Source organism: Medicago truncatula, chromosome 1 (assembly GCF_003473485.1).
Source record: "Medicago truncatula cultivar Jemalong A17 chromosome 1, MtrunA17r5.0-ANR, whole genome shotgun sequence".
NCBI lineage: Eukaryota > Viridiplantae > Streptophyta > Magnoliopsida > Fabales > Fabaceae > Medicago > Medicago truncatula.
Genome location: NC_053042.1, coordinates 43,534,376 through 43,550,968, shown reverse-complemented (window position 1 = coordinate 43,550,968; position 16,593 = coordinate 43,534,376). Strand labels below are relative to the sequence as shown.

The 16,593-nt window shown below is 35.6% G+C and overlaps 1 protein-coding gene across 3 annotated transcripts; it reads left to right on the top strand.

Annotated features, from left to right (window-relative positions):
• The first annotated feature begins 1,703 nt into the window (after positions 1-1,703).
• Positions 1,704-16,357, top strand: LOC11413908 (uncharacterized). 3 transcript variants are annotated; one of them, XM_003591504.3, is made up of 27 exons: positions 1,704-1,894; positions 2,009-2,180; positions 2,309-2,421; positions 5,228-5,344; positions 5,598-5,744; positions 5,951-6,627; positions 6,850-6,971; positions 7,071-7,162; positions 7,376-7,607; positions 7,781-7,847; positions 8,420-8,568; positions 8,674-8,747; positions 8,839-9,003; positions 9,112-9,183; positions 9,378-9,479; positions 9,567-9,656; positions 11,592-11,667; positions 11,775-11,871; positions 12,001-12,070; positions 12,226-12,405; positions 12,528-12,650; positions 12,742-12,825; positions 14,066-14,250; positions 14,346-14,484; positions 14,584-14,643; positions 16,005-16,109; positions 16,244-16,357. In XM_003591504.3, the coding sequence occupies exons 1-27, from the start codon at positions 1,805-1,807 to the stop codon at positions 16,355-16,357; spliced, it is 3,714 nt and encodes a 1,237-aa protein (XP_003591552.1). In that variant the 5' UTR covers positions 1,704-1,804. The 3 variants fall into 3 exon arrangements, with proteins under 3 accessions (XP_003591552.1, XP_024639656.1, XP_039685766.1); XM_024783888.2 differs by having other exon boundaries at positions 2,303-2,421; XM_039829832.1 differs by lacking the exons at positions 1,704-1,894; positions 2,009-2,180; positions 2,309-2,421 and adding an exon at positions 4,853-4,969.
• The last annotated feature ends 236 nt before the right edge of the window (positions 16,358-16,593 follow it).

The following is a 16,593-nucleotide window of genomic DNA, read 5'->3' as shown; positions in this document are numbered from 1 at the left end:
AAACCTAAAAGAAACGCTTCCTAACAAAGGGTTGTCCCTGAAACCAATAAATAGAAACACCAAAACAAAGCTAACACCACGATCAACGAAACAACAAAAACAAAAGTTGTACCAAAATCCTCAAACATCGCCACAACTGCCACAAAAACAACTTTCACCACCCACATTCTGCTGCTCGCACACAACCCCCGAACACCAACTTAAAAACTTACACAATAACCAACAACCTTTTGAAAAACAGCCCCAAACACCACCATTAGCTCTCCCAAGTGCCTTTTCCCAAAACACACCTCACAAAGAACTGCAAAAGCCAACCAAAAACCCTTGTACCGTCATACATCAAGGAAAAAATATAACCATCACTAACCACCACTAGTCACCACCACATAAATCAACATCGCTACCACCACCGTCACGAAAACTACCATTAACCACCACAAAAATCACCATTAACCCTCACCAAAAAGAAATATCAGCCACCGTGCGCAACACCACCAAAAACCACCATGAGCACCACCACGAGCCCCACGACAAAAGACCCAAAATCAACACCACCATGAAGCACCACAAACCAACACAACCAAAGATCCATCAAAACCATAACAGTTCCTAAGCGAACCCAGATACGATCCATCACCACCTATATTGCGAGCAAACATAACCTCCACCACAACCAAGAGAGAAAACGAATCAAATAGTTCGAGACCCAGAAAACCAAACAACCACCGACAAGCATCTAACAACACACCACAAAAACCCACCAACGTCCTAACCAAACAAAACAAAAAAAAACCAAAAATACAAATCAACCTTCACGACGACAACAACACGCTCCTTCACCACCAGTGCGGATGGAAACGAATCTCAGACAGCGAAAACCACCACAATACTGTAAACGATGGCGATCCAAAGGAAAGGAAAGGCGACGAGAGAGGGTTAAACACCTGGATCTACTGCCACCGAAGGATAGAGAGCAACCGTACGTCGGAAAGGTACGGTGGTGCGGAGGACAAAGACCCTCGTTGCACCACAATCCATTTTATCTACATGACGATGGCGGCGGCGGATTTGAAATTTGGGTGAGGAAGAAAGGAGTGCGGAGGTCCTAGGTATAGAGAGAAAGGAGTACGACGACTATCCTCCCAAAAATACTTCTACTTATCTGTTTCCTTTTCTATGAGTTAACATCTTCTCTCCATTCGCCAAATAAAATGAAAATAAATGGAGAAGATCTTAGACTCTTTCCTATAAATTCGGATTTGTTTCATTTATCTATCATTCATTTAATGTCAATTTATAAAAGAGGTACACATATATGATACACCCTCGGGTCATTGTTAGTATAAGCAAAAATAAGATTTTAAATTTATTCATTAAATAATGCATAGTCTATAATAAAGACTATATATATATATATATATATCATTAATTGAACTAATCTAAAATATAATTTTTTTTTTATAACAGTGACCAAATAACGTACTCGTTTTTATAAGCATACTCCACCAATGTTTCACTTGTATCTATCTATTTCGGTTACATATAAATAAATGGAGAAGATATGGAGTTATTTTTCATGAGATGAGATAGAGAGAGTAAGTGATAAGATGTGATTAGCTAAATATACAACTACAAATTAAACATTAATTAAACACATGTCATATTATTCTTTCATTTTTACTTCATCCTGCCATTGCCATATAAAACCAGCGACACACAACACAAACGTGACCAGTTTCAATAATTTTTGGTCTGTCTGGTCTCAAACACATTTCTCATCTCAATCTCAAAACCCATCATCATCATGGTTGAAACTAGAAGCAGTTCCTCTTCTTCCAAACGTCCTCTCTCTTCTCCTTCATCATCTCCTTCCAACACAAAAAAACGATCCAAGGTTCTTATGCAAACCAAAACCAAATTCTCTTATTCCTCACAAATGGGTTTGTAATTTTTTTATTTTTTTTTATTTTTTATCTTAATTCTTAAATTTTTGTTTGTGATGAAACAGGTCTCAAAGAATGTTTCATCTAAGGTTAATCCCTCACCGTTGGTCAACGAATCTGGTGAACGAGAGAGAAGACCATCTGATCTGTCAGAAATGGCTGTTGATGGTAACAATGACAAGTCTTCTTCTCTTCCAAACGAAGATGAAGCTTTGGTGTCTCCTCCTCAGTGTATAGGTATCAAAGTTATAAACTTTTTATCATTTCTTTGATGGGTTTCTTCTTTTTTATATAATCCAACCAAGCAAGCAAGCATGTGTGGTTTTTTTGATTTGTGAGATTTATGGATTTTGTGTTAGAATCAGGTCAAATTGCTGAGAAATCAAAGGTATTACCGCCGTTATCTCGGTCGAAGAAACGCTGCACAAAATCTAATTCTAAGTCAGCTTGGGGGAAGCTCATTTCTCAATTTTCTGAGGTTTACTTCTAATCTTAGTTAAGTTTTTGTTTTGTTTTGCAATTTGCAGGGTTGTTTCTTTGTCTTATTAAGAAGGGAGAGGATGCAATACTGGTTCTGAAACTAGTGATTTTGACAAATCAGAAACCATTTTACTGACTAGTTTTGGTTTATAGATTTATACTATTTTCTGAATTCGGGGTTCTGAGTTTGTCTAGTATGGCTGAGATTTTCTACATGCATCATGTTGTGCATTGTGCAATGTTGGTTAATTTACAGCCTCAACTTAGTGTATATTATGGACTGTCCATGTTAGCAAAAGTTACACACACCAAAGATAGAATACGTGAACACTACATAACGACAAAATGCAGACTTTTTGAGGTTTAACACTAATTAATTGTCTATGACTCTACGTCTATCAAAAAATGCATTTTATGGAAGTATCACTATGTCGAACAAGATTTAAGGTTTTGTGTAAACGTACAAACTTATTCCAATTAACATATCTACCTACAAGAAACACCCTACACTATACAATTGATCATTCACATTTTCTTGGGGATTCACTTCGCTTGGACATGGGATGCCTTCATTCTTCATAAAACTCCCTTGATGTAGTGGTGATGAGTGGCTTCTTACTAAAATGAATAAGTGTAAATTATAAATTGTTCCTCACATTTTCAACTTCTATCAAACTTGAGGTCTATTCAAACGATGCAATGGAACCTTTTTTTTGTTCAGCTCCACTCCGTCCCACTCCATTCCATTTCATATCACCAATTCAAACTTACCCTAGGAGTCAACGTTGAATTCCAAGAGAGTTTCACTTTAATTTTGGGAAACTCCAATAATTCTCCCTTCTAATTATTGTATTTGGAAATTTCAACTACTATGCAACAATTTCTCATTCAGTTAAATTTTCTAAACTTTTATGTCATCGTTTGGCTTAACCTTCTTTTCTCTTTTGCTACACAACTGTTCACACTTTTCATGACTTATCTTTTGATGTATCAAACACCTTTCCTAGAGAACTTGTATCCTTGCAAAGGCATCTTTTCCAAAGAGATGATATTAGCAATGCTATAAGTTAGAAGCCTTACTACGGAAAGCTTGAATTGCACCATTACGAAGAGCTTCATTCTCACTTTCCCAATGCTTTCAGCCTTCATTTTTCTCATCATATCCTAACTATAAATGACCTAACACACCACTAGGTTTCTAGGTGTCAAATATCACACAATCTCGTCAAATATGCATTGAGTTAACCAAATCCATTACCCATTTTGACTTAAATGAAATTCTCATTTGTTGCTAAGCACACATCATCATCTTCAATGGTGCTATTAGCTACATTGGTTTGGAGTTTCATAATTCTTTGTTCATTTCTTTTAGTCTCTCTAACTGTACCCTCATTTGTGTACACCTTGGTTGATGTGGCTCTTGTCACAATAGTAACACTTCACATTACTATCATCTCAGGATTTTTTTTTGTAGTGCATTACCATCAAGAAAAGGAAATGCTTTGTACTATATCATACATAGAAATTAATTACTATTTCAGATTATAGGACGTGTCATCATCTATTTGTAGACGATTTATTGATACCTGCTTTTTTGGGGGATGGGGGGGGGGGGGGGGGGGGGGGGTTAATGTTGTAGCTTTTGGAATTTTTTTTATTGTGCATTACCAACAAGAGAAGATAATGATGGACCCATTTATGAGGGAAAGGCTCTCCTAACACCTTGTCCCCCCTATACACTAGAGTTGAATACAATATTTTATTGAAGGGGAAATGTTGTTAATCTCGGATAGCGACGCAGAGCATCAACCCCAAATCTGGGACAACGGTATAGCATACTGCAGGATGACCACTATTCTAATGTTTTCTTATCTTTATTAAATAATCAGTTGTATGGAATTTCTATTTATTTTCGTCTTCATAGTTAACAAATAAGGAAAAAGAGGTCATCGAGGCAAAGGCCCAAAGAGGGAAACAATTCTTCATTCAAGAGATTTAGGCCCATCATTGGATTTTCCAAAAAGGCCAATATGCCAAACCCTAGGAAAGCGCAATATAAATAAGCGCATTATAAATAAAGCCCAATTCATATTACTGCAACCTACTTGCCGCCGTTGTACATCTCCATATCTAAGAACACATAAGCCTGCTTACCGGAAACACCAAAGACAACTTCATCACCTCCACTTAAAATAAGGCGGGATTTCTTCCCTTACGTCTTTCCGTTAACTTTCACAGCACCTTTACTCCCCTATGATTCCTAGTGATGCAACCAATGAACCTCCATGTTGTGCAGAATTACACATGACAATGGTGGTAGAGGATGGATGAGCAGTTTCCTCAGCAGAAAAAACTCCATCCGGTTCGTTATTACCGATGTTGTGCTTCATGTCAATGTTTGCCTTATCATCCCCATTGCCGCCAGGTAATGATGAAATACTCTGCTGCATGTTCTTGCCAGTGTTAGCAGAAGGTGGAATGATAGATAAATCTCCATTAAGTTTAGAAAAAGAGGCCAATATTGAATCTCCAGCAATAGCCGACAGGTCTCCAGATCTAGCATCATTCTTCGTTTTTTTTTTTCCTTCAAAGTAAAGTATAGCATTGATGTTAGTCATGACGTTGACTCATGAGAGTAAAATTTGCATTTAATTCAAAGAATCATCAATTTATTGTGAGTGTGAAACGGGAAGAGTTTTTATCTAATTTATGGTTCTGTCTTTTCATTTAATCTTCGATTTTTTTTTTCGGATTACACTCTTATAGGTTTGGAATTAATCTTTTTATTGTTCATGCTTTTCCAGAACCCTCACCTGCCCATGTGTGATCCTATCTACACTGTTGGCCAATGTCGTCAATGTAATTTATGGCTGAAAGATCCCTCTGTTAGTAATGTTTTGTGCAAATTGAGCCATATAGAGGTAGAGTTTCCTCCTTAATCTTTTTAAACTTAAAAAAACCTACTGAAGATAAGATCTTTACAACTTTGTTATGACAAAGTAATTTCTCAAACAAATTCAGATCTATTATAGATGTTGCCAAAGATATCACTGAAATGAATTTTAATTCTTTTATGGTAGATGCTCCTAAAATTGTTCCATCATAAGAAAATTGCTGTTAACCATTTCTAAGTTTAATAGATTAGTAACCACAGTTGTTTGTAATTCTGCACAGCATGGAGGTTCATCTGTTGCATTGCTGGAAATCATAGGGAATTGTGGTGCTGTGAAAGTTAATGGAAAGATGTGTGGGAAGAAATCCCGTCATATTTTAAGTGGAGGTGATGAAGTTGTCTTTGGTGTTTCCGGCAAGCAGGCTTATGTATCCTTTAGATATGATTCCCTAGCAAGAATTTATCTTTTTGTTTCTTCTTGCTCCTTGATTTTTTCTTGTGCATGTTTCTGTGTTCACCTTTGCAAAAATACATGTTAGTCACGTTTTCTATGTATTTATATTACAAATCCTGCGTTTTTTCATTCTTAAATTTCTTCCATTGATATCTGATGGGTTCCTTAGCATGGATTTAGATCTTTCAGCAGCTCAATAATAACATCACTACTGCCAATATACCTTCTCCTGTGACCATTTTAGAAGCCCAGGGTGCTTCAATAACTGGAACGCAACTTGATGCAAGATCTGGAGACCTGTCGTCTGTTGCTGGAGCTTCAATATTGGCCTCTTTTTCTGAACTTAATGAAGATTTATCCATGATTTCCCCTTCTTCTAACACTAGCAAGAACATGCAGCAGAAGACTGATGTTTCATCACTACCTGCCGGCAATGGAGATGATAAGGCAAACACTGACATGAAGCACAACATCATTAATGACGAACCAGATAGAGTTTTTTCTGCTGAGGAAACTGGTCTTCCGTCCTCTACCACCGTTAATGAAGATCCAAATGTTGTTGCTGTAGAAGTCAATGCTGGTGTGGATGCAGATGTTGGGAAGATGACTGCTGCTTCCTGCAAATTGAGACCATTATTGCACAAGCTTTCTGGATCATGTCCTGAATTTGATTTGAGTGGCAACATTGCCAAGATATTGGAAGAACGTAAGGAATTAAAGGAACTCCTTAAAGATGTTGATACCCCGACAATATTGACATCGCCCAAGCAACAAGCATTAAAGGATAGCTTACAGATGAGAATTCTCAATGCTGAGAATATTGATGTTTCCTTTGAAAGTTTCCCATATTATCTAAGGTGCAAATACTTGCTTCTTGTTAATAATACTTTTTTTCTGATTTGATATCCTGTTGTATGCCACCTTAATTATACATATCTATTGTGTGGTCACAGTTAGATGTAAGCTACAAACCTTGATATTCTTTGTTGCTAATGCTATAATGCTTGGTAGGATGACATGTAGTTAGATAGATAAAAGATAATTTATTCTACTGGTTATGATGATTTGCTTTATTACAGTGATACAACAAAGAATGTTTTGATTACTTCTGCATACATTCATTTGAAGTGCAATGGCTCTGGAAAATATGTTTCAGAACTTCCGTCGCTGTCCCCACGGATATTGTTATCTGGTCCTGCAGGTAGCCCCATCATTCTTGTTTTTATGATTCACTAATTTTTTTTTTCTTTCTTTTTTCCATAAGTTAGGAGTGTTGTCATTGTATATGATTCTTTTGTAGGCTCTGAAATATATCAGGAGACTCTGTCAAAGGCACTTGCAAAACATTTTGGTGCGTGGCTACTAATTGTGGATTCTCTTTCACCTCCTGGTGTATGTTTTCTAAGATTTCCTTCTTTTTGTTATGTTTATGGAGTTTTTGTAGGATTATTATCCCATACTAGTCTAGTTTTATATAATTCATTTCATTCATTGACCATGGTCTTTATTGGCTTTCTCATCTGTTTGGTTCTGTTGGGATTGTTTCATATCAAAATCAGCCATATTGTAGACACAATTGAATTGATTGTGCAATTGAATTTTCAGCGAACACCATTGAAGGAAGTTGATTCTACTAAAGAAATTCCAATTCCAAGGACTGAAAGAACATCTATGTTTACCAAGAGAAGTACTCCGGCTGCTACAATACATATACAGCATAAGAAACCAGCTTCTAGTGTTGATGCCCAAATTATAGGTGGATCCACATCTAGTTCACAGGCTGTACTGAAGCAAGAAGTTTCTACGGCATCATCAAAAGGCAGTGCTTTTAAAACAGGTATGCTGTTGTGTTCTTGTAACAATTAGCACCTAGTTGGAAATTTAGTTTCTATTATCTTATTTTTTATATATGTTAGATGACATTCTGCTGACCTGACGCCTTCAATAATATGATTCTTACGTCATTTGCACCTGACGCCTTCAATAATATGATTCTTACGTCATTTGCAGGTGATCGAGTAAAATATGTTGGCGACTTCCCTTCTGCTGCCTCATCACCACAAGTTTTTCCTTCAAGGTAAGTTTGTATGGAAAAATTATACTTCGTAACATTTTTACGGTTAATCAGTAGAAGTGCTTGACCTGATTGTAGAGAGAGATGATAATATTTTTGTAGTTTAATAGCATTGTAATGCATTGGAAAAATTTCATAAATAGTAGGTCCCTCATCTGCAGATGTTACAGCTTTTGAAAATTTCCACTTTGGAGTCATTGCACTTTGTTTAGCTCAGAATCCTAGGATGTTGTCATTAACTCATTATGTGGATTTTTTCCAACTAATTTACTTGAAGCTGAAAATGCTTTTAAGTAAAAATTCTTGTTTTGGCTTCTCTCTCGACTCTCGTGCATTCCTCATGGATGTTTCAAGACGGTTTCAATTTAGTTATGCAGGCTTTGGTGCTTATTTACTTACGTTTTTCACTTTCACATTTTTTTATTTTCTATTTTGGTGGATATTATATTTGACTGCTGGTTGTTTCTTTTTGTCTATTTTCTCTTATTAAATATTCCTTTTTACTTTTAAATTAGTTTATTTTTTGTTCGTGTTGGAAATTAGTGTTTCTTTTTTCTGTCTGTTATATTGAGCAGGGGACCAAGTTATGGTTGCCGGGGCAAAGTTCTCCTTGCTTTTGAAAATAATGGGTCTTCAAAAATTGGAGTTAGATTTGAGAAATCAATTCCAGATGGAAATGATCTTGGAGGGCTCTGCGAAGATGACCGTGGGTTCTTTTGTTCTGGTAATTCACAGTATTTGATTGATTTGCCGTTCCATTTGCCACTTATTTGTATATTGTATGCTATAATTTTGCCATGCGTTAAAAATTTAAATGATTTGTCTGCAGCCAATCATTTGGTACTGGTAGATGGTTGTGGAGGGGATGACTCTGGAAAAGTTGCTATTAATGAAATCTTTGAGGTAGCCCCAGTGTTATACTTTTCCAAAAGTTGTTTCAATTCATTCCTGAAGTAGTATACATAACACCCTTTTTTTGCTATTGTGAACATAGATTGCCTCTAGTCTGAGTAAAAGTGGAGCCCTAGTGTTGTTGATTAAAGATATAGAGAAGGGTGTGGCTGGGAACTCAGAAGTTTTAAAAAGTAAATTTGCAAGCTTGCCACAGAATGTTGTAGTAATTGGTTCACATATCCACCCGGACAATCGTAAAGAGAAGGTAATGTTTTATTATTATATTTGTTAGGAAGCATTTGAGAGTAATGATATCATGATTAGAGGTAAGTTTTTGCTGCTGCATCTGATGACTGAATATTTATACTTCCAGACCCAACCTGGCAGCCTTCTGTTTACAAAATTTGGAGGCAATCAGACAGCACTACTTGATCTTGCTTTTCCGGTATAATAATCATAGAAATTGCTCCTACTACTTTGATTGGTGTAGTTCTAGGCATTGCACCCTCCTTTTTTATGGCTTTGAGATGGATGACTTTTTGAATATTGGTTAATATCAACATACAATGTTGTATATGGGTTTTTTCTGGTTCTTTCATGAATTAATCATCAGCCTATACTATAATTTGGTTTGTTTAGGATAACTTTACGAGGCTGCATGATAGGAGCAAAGAAACCCCCAAAGTAATGAAGCAACTCAACAGGTTTTTCCCAAACAAAGTTACAATACAGCTGCCTCAGGTATCTTAGATTAATTTTACTGCACAATTTATGATCTTGTTGTGTACGTACAGTTCATATATCTGTTTTACTTGCAACTTTGTACAGGATGAGGCTTTACTTTCTGATTGGAAACAGCACCTAGAACGTGATGTAGAAACTATGAAAGCTCAGTCCAACGTTGTCAGCATTCGCTTGGTGAGTCTTACTGTACCTCCTGATGATATTTTTTGTTTTTTGTACTCTTTTAGTCTTACTGTCTCCTGATAATATTTTTTGTTTCTTGTACTCTTTTATCATTCTATGCTTTCTCTTGTTGCTATTTTGTTGTTGTTCCATTTTTTTTTGGCTAAAGTGCACTTTTCCCCCCTAACTTTCAATAACTTGCAATTTTGACCCCCTAAGTACAGAAACTACAATTTTGGCCCCCTAAGATTTAGCCCCATTGCAACTTTAATCCTTTTGGTCAATTTTGACCGGTCAATGCCTACGTGGCACGCCATGTGTGTAATTATTGAATTTTAACAAAATAAAAAAATTCACATAATTATTTTCTGAATTAAATAAATTAAAAAAAGAAATCGAGAAATTAAAAAAACCACAAAAATTGAAAAAAAAAAAATAGAAAAGGAAAAGAAAAAAAGAAAGAAAAACGTGAGTTCATGGAACAAGAATTGCAGCACTTCCAGGTTCCATTAATCAAATCACACAATATAACTTCTGTATAATTCCATTCAAATTATTCATCATCTTCATAATTTCTGACTGCAATCATTCATCATACAATATAACTGCATCGACGTCGAATCGCAAGAGAGTGGAAGATGGAATCAATTTCTGATGTTACGTCAAACTAGAAGAAAATTGGAAGAAAAGTCGGTCCAACATTGTGCGCGGCGGCGACGGTGAGGTCTCCGTCGAAGGAACCGAAGGCGTTCTCTCTCTTCCGTCAACAACAAGGAGGGAAGAACCCCAAAACCCCAAATCAATTTTGAATCTCTCTTCGCATAATACGAAGTCGCTGGTTTTGTGCAGGATCAATTTTTGTTTTGCTGTACTTGTTTTCTCTGTTGTTTTTTTGCGGCTGCTTGCCTAGCTTTGTTGGCATTTGCTTTGCTTTGTAATTGCTCCTGAGCCCTTTTAGAATTGTGCTTGGGTTTGCTTCTCTCATCAACACAGCAATTGTGCTTGGGTTTGATTTAGAATTGACTGATTAAGAGAAGCCCCATATCAATTTCATGAATAATCAAGCATATTGTAGATCCAAAAAAATTAGGGTTCTTTGATAGTAATGATGAAGAAGAAGATAGTTTTGAGGAAGATGATAATGATAATTAGAGGGGAAAAAAATCGTGCCACTCCAATACATCAATATGGTAGAAAATCCATAATCATTTTCTATTTTTTATTTTATTTTTAATTTCTTTTTTAATTTTTTTAATTTAGAAAATGATTATGTGAATTTTTTATTTTTTTAAACTTCAATAATTACACACTTTGCGTGCCATGTAGGTATTGACCGGTCAAAATTGACCAAAAGGATTAAAGTTGCAACGAGGCTAAATCTTAGTGGCCAAAATTATAGTTTCTGTACTTAGGGGGCCAAAATTGAAAGTTTTTAAAAGTTAAGGGGGGTAAAGTGCACTTTAGCCTTTTTTTTTATGGCTTGGTCGTCCATATGTGTTTATGTTTAGTTTGCATTTTTCATTATAGGGCTAAGGGGAATTTAGGCAAAAAAATTTGATTAATGGCTTATCATTTAAGAGTTTATGTACAAGTTGTTTCTAAGTCGAAGAGGAAATGAGGGTAAATTATCCATAAGCTATTTCTATATGCTATACCGAGGCGAGGAGTTTACAAATATAAGCTCAGAACAACTTATAGACATGTCTTAACCTATCACTAGAAGTTCTTCCAAACACTTACACAAGTACTAATTACGTTCTTCCCAACACCCTCGAGTCCTACAATTACTTTCAGTAAAATGATCCACTTGATGTTGGATTTTCAAATAATACGAAAACCTGGAATAAAACATACCTATAACTTAGCTTTTGCTTTACTCAAAATGGAAAGTTATTTTATTGCCTTGCCAATTGTCAAGTTTCTAATGAGGTTCTTCTAATGATTCAGGTCCTCAACAAGTTTGGATTGGATTGCCCTGAACTTGAGACTCTTTCCATCAAAGATCAAACTCTGACAACTGAAAGTCAGTTTTTACTATTTAATTGTTTGGAGTTACATTTCCTTCTGAATATGAAATATTCATTTTTGGTACCACATTACTGATAATATATTGTCAACTCTTTTTACTAGATGTGGAGAAGATTATTGGCTGGGCAATAAGTTACCATTTTATGCATTCATCTGAAGCTTCTACCGAAGAATCAAAGCCTGTGATATCTGCAGAGAGGTTGTTCCCTCATCTTTGGTCGTTTTCATAATGTCAACCTTAATAATTTGAGCAAAAACAATAAAATGAAGTTTTCTAAGTTTATTTGTTATTTGTTTTTTAAGACCATTTTACTTTACAATTGTGCAGCATTCAGTATGGGTTTAACATTCTACAGGGTATTCAAAATGAGAACAAGAGCGTAAAAAAATCATTGAAGGTAATTTAAATCAGACAATCACAATTTTATACCTTTTTCCTCTCCCTATTTTGCGGAGTACATATTTTGTAGTACTGCTTTACATCTGGTTCCTTTTCACTTTCATGGTTTGAATCATGGGATTAATATCCATATCTATTGAATTGTTTATCCAGGACGTAGTTACTGAAAATGAATTTGAGAAAAAATTGCTTGGTGATGTTATTCCACCAACTGATATTGGGGTCTCATTCAATGATATTGGAGCTTTAGAAAATGTTAAGGACACCTTAAAGGAATTGGTCATGCTTCCTCTTCAAAGGCCTGAATTATTTTGCAAAGGACAACTAACTAAGGTGGAAGGATTTTCATTCTAGTTACTAATAATGATTAATTTATATATTTCAAATGATTTGTGTAGCATATATTAAGTCGATCACACCATGTTTGTACCTCATTGCAATTACTTTTATTATAGCCTTGCAAGGGAATATTGCTTTTTGGCCCCCCTGGCACGGGAAAAACAATGCTTGCAAAGGCGGTAGCAACCGAAGCTGGAGCAAATTTCATTAACATCTCCATGTCTAGCATTACTTCGAAGGTATTAATGTTGTAACTTGAAACACTTTTACTGTACCACTGGTATTCTCTTATGCTTCAATGACAAAAAGCTATCATTTTGTTTGTTGCAGTGGTTTGGTGAAGGAGAAAAATATGTCAAAGCAGTTTTTTCTCTGGCCAGCAAAATTGCTCCAAGCGTTATTTTTGTTGATGAGGTTGGTTTATCTTGTCATTCATATATGTGATGTTTTCCATCCTTTTTCTTGAACATTTGAGGAGTGCTAGGAGCACCCTTTTTAATTCTCTCTCTTAACACTCACTCTTTTGTTGGGTAAAATCAAAGTGTGTGACCCACATTGATTTAACCCAGCAAGAGAGTGAGTGTTAGAGAGTGCTAGAAAGAGTGTTCCTAGCACTACGCTAAACATTTTTGTTTCCTTACGTTTTGACCATTTTTCCTAAATGAATGTTCATCTTGTTAGTTCTATCTTTTTTAATCATTTTTACCATTTAGAGGGTAGTGTATGCTTATATAACTAGTGGTTATTCACATGGCATACTTATGTCGCATATGTGGCTTGGAAACATACAACAGCTGAGGAGGCTTAGTCTGTACATGATTTTCACAATTTCTCTTTATTTGATCACTTGTTTGTGCCTCTAAAAAGGGTAGATTACCATGCACTATCTTACTACAAAATTCTATTGCGAGTTCCTGATCAAGAAAGCACAGCCAGGAATCTTAGTGGTGTTAGTTAGCAAGTGTAATTTCTTGAAGTTCATAACTTTTAAAAAACATTTTACAAAAATCTAATCAAACTCAACTGTTCTTCGCATGATTACAAATACCTCAAATGCCCTAGAATCATGTCTAATTTCCTTGACCTTCCAAAAGTATTGACTGTTGTAAACTTGTAATGGGCTGTTAGGCTGAATCCGCAAGAGTTTCCACTTCTCTCATCTACCTTACATAAAAGATTCATTGCTGGATTGGTTTCACATGATATTTATGTTCACTAGTTCATGAGGGGAAAAGTAGGTATATTTATGGGATGTACATAAGATTTAGTGATTTACATTGTGATGGGGACAATTATAGTAGGCTTCAAAGTCCTAAGTCGTCATTGGGGGTCAAAAGAAAGACTAAGCTGCCTGGGAGTTGTAAAGCTGCAGGATAGTGGCAGTTGTACGTCCTATAGTGTTTGTGAAGGCACTGATACAGTGGGTTGAAGAACCAGGGGTTGTGAATTGTAGTGAACTCCAAACTAATTCGAACCAAAAGTTCTAAAGTTTAGCATATTCCTTTACTGAACACCTCAGTCATATAGTTTTTGTGATCATTTACTACAAAGACAATTCTTTAATCTGCCTCAGATTTCAAATTTCTTATGGTTGCTGATGCTTTATTGTTAGTTTCAGCTAATTGTGTTTTTATTTTTGTGGTATTTGTGGCAGGTTGATAGTATGTTGGGGAGACGTGAAAATCCTGGTGAGCACGAGGCTATGCGTAAAATGAAGAATGAGTTTATGGTTAATTGGGATGGTCTACGTACAAAAGATAGAGAGCGTGTACTTGTTCTTGCTGCCACAAACAGGCCTTTTGATCTTGATGAGGCTGTTATTAGGAGGCTTCCTCGAAGGTAAACATGTTATGTTTGATTTTGATTTCATGTATTTTATATTTTGTAGATGAGATTTATTCTAACTCATGGTCTTCCCTATTTTTATTTTGTAGATTGATGGTTAATTTGCCAGATGCAGCAAACAGAGAAAAAATTATGAGAGTCATTTTAGCAAAAGAAGAATTGGCGCCTGATGTTGATTTGGAAGCATTAGCAAATATGACTGATGGATACTCCGGAAGTGACCTAAAGGTTGTGTTTCAATACATCTTAATCATCCATTCTTGCTTGCTTGAGAACGTTGCACATAATTCTAGGTAAAATATTCTCATTGTTTTATTTTGATTGCAGAATCTGTGCGTCACTGCCGCGCACTGTCCAATAAGGGAGATCTTGGAGAAGGAAAAGAAGGTTAGTTCATATATAATTTCCTTGGTTGAAGTCTCCATGATTTCTCGTCGTTGTTTTGTCTTGGCTGCTCTCAAGGATTGCATTAAGTTTCATTTCACGTATTAATTTTCGCCTCTTTAAATCTGAAGAAATAGTCTGTGCTTGCAGTTGAAAATCTGTCAGTTGAGTGCTGATTGAATTATTATGTAGATGCATTGGAGTTTTTACAGTACAGTAGTCACAACTCCTAGAACCACTTAAAGTGGTATTTATCTTTAGCGCAAATTTGTCCTATCTCTGTTTACGAAGTATATTTTGTTGGCTATTTATTTGCTTGGCCAATTCTGCATTCCACTTTTGTTTGAGTAAATGAAGATCTTTTTGGTTCCCTTACCTTAAAAAAAGTAAGATATCACCAAGTCTCTCTTGCTTTTCTATTTTTATTTTTTTTTTGCACCTGAGTTCTAATAAGAGGAGAAGTGAGAAGCGGTCTAATCATCATAGTTGTCTGAAATGCGAAAAGTATATGTAATAGAGAAGTGATTGAGAAAATTTCAATCTTGCATTACAATTATCACAAGAAAAGTTATGAACTAAGTTTTACAGTCCCTGAGCTCATTCGGAGGTCAACTTCTGATGCCACTTTATTGTAGAATGTGTTCTGTGATTCTTTGCTGCTTCTGTGCTCTGTCACTGGCTTTTCAGTGGGATTGGTTGAAATTCTAATGCATGAGTTATTTAGTTTTAGGCTTAATTACACTTTTGGCCCCCTGAGTTTCCCAAAGTTGTGATTTTGACCCCTAAAAAAAACAACTCTTTTCAGGCCCCCTAAGTTTACTTTCTGTTGCAATTTTGGCCCCCCACGCCAATTTTGACCCAGTCAACGGACACGTGTGTAATTTTTTTTATTTTATTTTTATTTTTTTATTTTAAAAAAATAAAAAAATTGTTTTTTAATTACAAAAATTTTAAAAATATATTAATGACAATTTTTTTTGTTTTTTTATTACAAAAATTAAAAATAAAAAATTTATTTATTTTTATTTTTTTAATTACAAAATAAAAAAATATTAAAAAATAATTAAAACATTACACACGTGGCGTCAGCGTTGACTGGGTCAAAATTGGGCTAGGAGGCCAAAATTGCAACAAAAAGTAAACTTAGGGGGGCTTGAAAAGAGTTGTTTTTTTTAGGGGGCCAAAAGTGTAATTAAGCCTTAATTTTACCGTTGAAGGTGTAATGTACAAGTCCTCCCTTTTAATATAGCAAATGTTTACCCAATTACCATTGATAGATGAATCTGTGCACTTTGATATGCTTGCCTAATAGCTTAGGGCCCAGCGATCTCTTCCTCACAACTTTTACATGCAATGTCTTTCAGGAGAGAACCTCTGCATTGGCTGAGAACAAGCCTTTACCTAGATTGTGTAGCAGTGCCGACATTCGTCCCTTAAAGATTGAAGATTTTAAATATGCACACGAGCAGGTATGTTCGTTTTTATTTCTTTAGACTTTTCTATTTACAGTCTTCCTTTTGGAGTAAACTGTGAGTCATGGCAAAACATTATATTTGTTTCTTTGTGATGTGATGGTTGTGTAATGTTTCATGTATGTAAACAGGTGTGTGCAAGCGTGTCATCAGATTCAACAAATATGACCGAACTTCTCCAATGGAATGACCTCTATGGAGAAGGTGGATCGAGAAAAAAGACATCTTTGAGCTATTTCATGTAAACCTATCGCTGTATAATTTATTACTTAGGCTGTTATTCTATCGCCTAAATTGTGTCACAAGGAATGTGAAATTCCATCATCGGCCCTTCCTTTATTGTATATTACCATAGGTTTTCCCTTTTTCATTCCCCCTACCATCATCTTTCTCTCTTCTGCCTCCGAAAAAAATTCTTAGCAAATTGGAGATATAGGTTATTTTTAGTGACCCTGCTGATCCAACTCTTCCCTTCTCCCCC